The following is a 4,851-nucleotide window of genomic DNA, read 5'->3' as shown; positions in this document are numbered from 1 at the left end:
TGTTTTAGTCCTGTTTGGCCCTGTTTGGTCCTGTTTAAATCCTGTTTGGTCCTGTTTTAGTCCTGTTTGGTCCTGTTTGGCCCTGTTTTAGTCCTGTTTTAGTCCTGTTTGGCCCTGTTTAGTCCTGTTTGGCCCTGTTTGGCCCTGTTTTAGTCCTGTTTGGTCCTGTTTTAGTCTTGTTTAGTTCTGTTTGGCCCTGTTTGAGTCTTGTTTGGCCCTGTTTGGCCCTGTTTGGCCCTGTTTGGTCCACACCTGCTGGGCCATGCTCTTGATGGTCGGCTCCAGGTCTTTCAGGAGGTCAAATCCCTGGTGGAAGAAGGTGCTCTGGGCCTGAACGAATGAGAAGATCTGAAGAACCAGAGAGAGATAGAGAGAGAGACACTGATCTCAACAACAGTGTGATGCTAACTGGAGGCACTGCTCTGTCTGAATCTGTTAGACTTTAATCTGAGTTTAGTTTAACACAATCTGACCATAAAGAACTGACTTATCTGAACTACAACAGGTGATATGTGCTTTTAAACAAGTCCCTCAAATAACATCACACTCACAAGCTAGCATTAGCATTAGCATTAGCATTAGCCAGCAGTTTTTCAGTGAGTCACTTTCACCTTTTTGTGTAAAATCAAACTCTCAACAGTCCCATGAGCTCGGACTGACCACACCCTCCTGAACACGAGCTCTTTAAATCACTTTGTATTTTTTCTGGAGTTTTTAGACAAATATTTAAAGTCTGTGTTTGCTAACGTGTGCGTCGTGTCACATGGTACGAAGCCAGCCAATCAGAGGCTGCGCTTCCTCTGTGATCCAGTCTGTCCCCTGCAGACGTCCTCACAGTGAGGAAACTAAACCTTTACTGCTGTGGTACTTAAACCGGCCACAGGGGGCGCTGTACTCACTGAGTTGAGGATGTCGGCTCTGTGCTGCGTCCGGAAAGAGTTCAGCTGTGGAGAAAACACGGAGTGAAACACGGAGTGAAACACGGAGTGAAACATGTTCATAACAACGAAAAACTAGAAATACATGAATCAAACATCAGGATGGTCCAAAAATCAACACTCTGAACATCTCCAGACTGTACGACTCAAAGAAGTACTTTTACTGCTCAAAGAGGTACTTTTACTGTTCAAAGAAGTACTTTTACTGCTCAAAGAGGTACTTTTACTGCTCAAAGAAGTACTTTTACTGCTCAAAGAAGTACTTTTACTGTAAGTTTACAAACTATACCCACCCCACAGTCACAGTGTTAGAACCTGTAGCCCTGATATTAGTAATAACAGTACTAGGGTCCGTAGACAGTTGTAAAGTAGTACTATAGTAATAGTAGTACAGTATATACAGCACATATACCTGCAGACAGTAGTAGTAGTGGTAGTATTCGTAGTACCTGCAGGCAGTAGTCGAGGGTGAAGTGCTGGTAGCACTTCCTCGTCGCCAGCAGGAGCAGTGAGCTCTTCTCAGCTTCAGCCTGTTTCAGTCTGGAGACCTGAGCGTTTTTCAGACTCACAGACTCCAGATCCTCCCCGATCCTCAAGAACTCTCTCCTGCAGTCAGCCAGAGGGGGCAGAAACCTGAGGGTCAGAGGAGGGTCAGAGGAGGGGCAGAGGAGGGTCAGAGGAGAGTCAGAGGAGAGTCAGAGGAGGGGCAGAGCGAGGTCAGAGGAAGGTCAGAGTGTGGTCAGAGCGGGGTGAGAGGAGGGTCAGAGCGGGGTCAGAGCGTGGTCAGAGCGAGGTCAGAGGAGGGTGAGAGCGAGTCAGAGGAAGGTCAGAGCGGGGTCAGAGGAAGGTCAGAGCGGGGTCAGAGGAGGGTCAGAGGAGGGTCAGAGCAGGTTTAGACCTTATTGTTCTGTTTTGTGTTTGAGTATTTTCTTTTAAACGTGTTATAAACGTTGTGACTCACTGGGAGCAGAGGCTGGAGAGCTGCTGAGCGATGGCCCTCTGAGTCTGATCCAAAAACATCTGAACAAAACATTTCAAAACAAGAGTAAAACAGAACAGGCTCCTGCTTCTTCTCACAGACGTTACATTCTTCTGTATGTTTCACTATTTTAATAAAACTCACAGTGTGGAAGCTGTGGACCTCACTCAGAGCCTGATGGAACTGCTCCAGACAACCCTGACGAGAAGAACACGTCGCTTTAAATCAGACGAGAAGAACACGTGGCTTTAAATCAGACGAGAAGAACACGTCGCTTTAAATCAGACGAGAAGAACACGTCGCTTTAAATCAGACGAGAAGAACACGTCGCTTTAAATCAGACGAGAAGAACACGTGGCTTTAAATCAGACGAGAAGAACACGTCGCTTTAAATCAGACGAGAAGAACACGTCGCTTTAAATCAGACGAGAAGAACACGTCGCTTTAAATCAGACGAGAAGAACACGTCGCTTTAAATCAGACGAGAAGAACACGTCGCTTTAAATCAGACGAGAAGAACACGTCGCTTTAAATCAGACGAGAAGAACACGTCGCTTTAAATCAGACGAGAAGAACACGTCGCTTTAAATCAGACGAGAAGAACACGTCGCTTTAAATCAGACGAGAAGAACACGTCGCTTTAAATCAGACGAGAAGAACACGTCGCTTTAAATCAGACGAGAAGAACACGTCGCTTTAAATCAGACGAGAAGAACACGTCGCTTTAAATCAGACGAGAAGAACACGTCGCTTTAAATCAGACGAGAAGAACACGTCGCTTTAAATCAGACGAGAAGAACACGTCAGACGTTATAAAAGAAAAGTCTCACTGTGATGACTCCGTCTTTGTGGTAAAATCCACACAGCTCCTTTAAGCCGCTCAGGAACTTCTGATTGGTGGAGCTGTACGATTGTCCCGCCTCCACCATCTTCCCACACAACTTCAGCACCTGAAACACACGGCATTTAAATACTTCAGACACAGATACAAGTACACAAAAATACTTTTTTTCTATAAATGTGAAATATTTATTTATTTATATGTTTATATGGCAAAGTAAAGAGGAGGGTCATGTAGTTTAGAGTCTGGACTTAAGTGAGTCCTGGTTCAGTCCTGGTTCAGTCCTGGTTTAGTCCTGGTTCGGTCCTGGTTCAGTCCTGGTTTAGTCCTGGTTCGGTCCTGGTTCGGTCCTGGTTCAGTCCTGGTTCAGTCCTGGTTCAGTCCTGGTTCAGTCCTGGTTCAGTCCTGGTTCAGTCCTGGTTCGGTCCTTGTACCTTTTCCAAAGCTTTTTCCAGGTGAGAGACTTCAGTCTCAAACTGATCCAGGCTCAGTCTGAAACAGAATATTAAAGTGTTTTTAGACGGATGTAAAGATCAGTGATGTTTACAGTGTGTGTGAAACATGATGTTTACAGTGTGTGAAACATGATGTTTACAGTGAGAAACATGATGTTTACAGTGTGTGAAACATGATGTTTACAGTGAGAAACATGATGTTTACAGTGTGTGAAACATGATGTTTACAGTGTGTGAAACATGATGATGGGCTCATTCACACACGGCTCTTCCACAGTCGCTCTAGTTTCAGCTGAGGTCAGACTCTGACTGATCCCAAAAGACAAAGTATCGATATCGGTATCGAACTGTTAGTCTGATTTTAAAAGGAAGAGTCTGCTCAGAGTCACACTAAACAACACAGAGCAACAAGAAGCAGCACATCAGAGACTGATCCAAGAATCTGTATAGAGTCTGACACACAGGGAGGGCATCTGACACAATCTGACACACAGGGAGGGCATCTGACACAATCTGACACACAGGGAGGGCATCTGACACACAGGGAGGGCATCTGACACAATCTGACACACAGGGACATTTCAGAACATATCTGTAGAGTCTAAACTATCCATAAAACAAGACTTTTCTATACAAACAGGACATTTAGATCTAAACTAAAGCTGCATTTGACCCATGCCTCAGTGTCTCTGGGTTAACCCTGTCAGGAGCAGTGGACCAGGTCCGGTCAGGATCCTGGTCAGGACTTACCTGGAAACCAAATGAAACCAGACACGGGCAGAACATGCAAACTCAGCCGAATCTGAGGAATGAAACCTTGCACCCTCCCGTTGTAAGGTGACACCATGCAGCCTGTGCTCTAGTCTGCACCTTCACTAGAATCATTTGACAGATTTGCTGAAATGATCCAATCTACAGAACTAAAGGTAAAAGGAGCTGTTAAAACTACCACTTGATGACATCACAAGGTGGAATGTCGCATTTTGAGGTTTGTAAATGTCACAGACTAAAAATAAAGTGACTCAAACATGTGTGAATGAAACAAAACACAACCCCAGAGTGTTTTTGAGGAGGAAACATTCTAACAGTGAGTGGTGTCGCCTGTCCACAGATCTGACTCCATGGATGTAGATAAGTTTAATGCCATACTGCGGTACATTACAGACAAGTAAATACCAGAAGCGTAAAGACAAACAGGTGGCGGACTTCACACAGTGTTTATGCAAAGTGGGAGGAGCCAAATGTCAAAGGATGTAGGAAAACAGGATGTAGGAAAGGAGTTAGGAGCCAGGAAGGATGTGGAGGAGGATGCGCCTGCTCCTCACTGCGCATGCGCACTCTCTCCTGTCACGCACCTTCCTCGCTCTCTCCGTTTCTCTCTGTTTCGTCTAAAGTTTGCAGATGTTTTACCTGAAGCGCGGCGTGTCTTTGACGCACTCCTCAAAGTCCAACAGCGCGTCCATGTTTGAGTACGTGCGCGCCTCCGTGAGCAGCAGCAGCGCGGCGTGCTCGCTCACAACACTCCACAAACACTAAAAGAAACACGTCATCACGTCATACCAGCGCGCGGAGGACGTCACACCCGGAGAGGAGCGCGTGCAGAGTTTTGAGGTGTTTGACGAACAGCTGTCACCGGAG

General features: G+C 45.8%; 1 protein-coding gene across 1 annotated transcript in view; it reads right to left on the bottom strand.

Moving 5' to 3' along the window:
• Positions 1 to 4,851, bottom strand: part of zgc:162872 (BAR_ACAPs and ArfGap_ACAP domain-containing protein) — a 12,029-nt gene extending 7,178 nt beyond the window's left edge. The window contains exons 1-8 of the mRNA XM_033977349.2: positions 4,624 to 4,851; positions 3,193 to 3,250; positions 2,748 to 2,867; positions 2,062 to 2,115; positions 1,900 to 1,958; positions 1,388 to 1,571; positions 900 to 944; positions 253 to 348 (exon numbers count right to left, since the gene is read on the bottom strand). Coding sequence (XP_033833240.1) covers positions 253 to 348; positions 900 to 944; positions 1,388 to 1,571; positions 1,900 to 1,958; positions 2,062 to 2,115; positions 2,748 to 2,867; positions 3,193 to 3,250; positions 4,624 to 4,676 — 669 coding nt within the window. The 5' untranslated portion in view covers positions 4,677 to 4,851. The remainder of the gene's footprint in view (positions 1 to 252; positions 349 to 899; positions 945 to 1,387; positions 1,572 to 1,899; positions 1,959 to 2,061; positions 2,116 to 2,747; positions 2,868 to 3,192; positions 3,251 to 4,623) is intronic.

This window comes from Periophthalmus magnuspinnatus, chromosome 13 (assembly GCF_009829125.3).
Source record: "Periophthalmus magnuspinnatus isolate fPerMag1 chromosome 13, fPerMag1.2.pri, whole genome shotgun sequence".
Lineage (NCBI taxonomy): Eukaryota > Metazoa > Chordata > Actinopteri > Gobiiformes > Gobiidae > Periophthalmus > Periophthalmus magnuspinnatus.
Note: the sequence above shows the minus strand (reverse complement) of the source record. Positions and strands in the feature narration are given on the sequence as shown.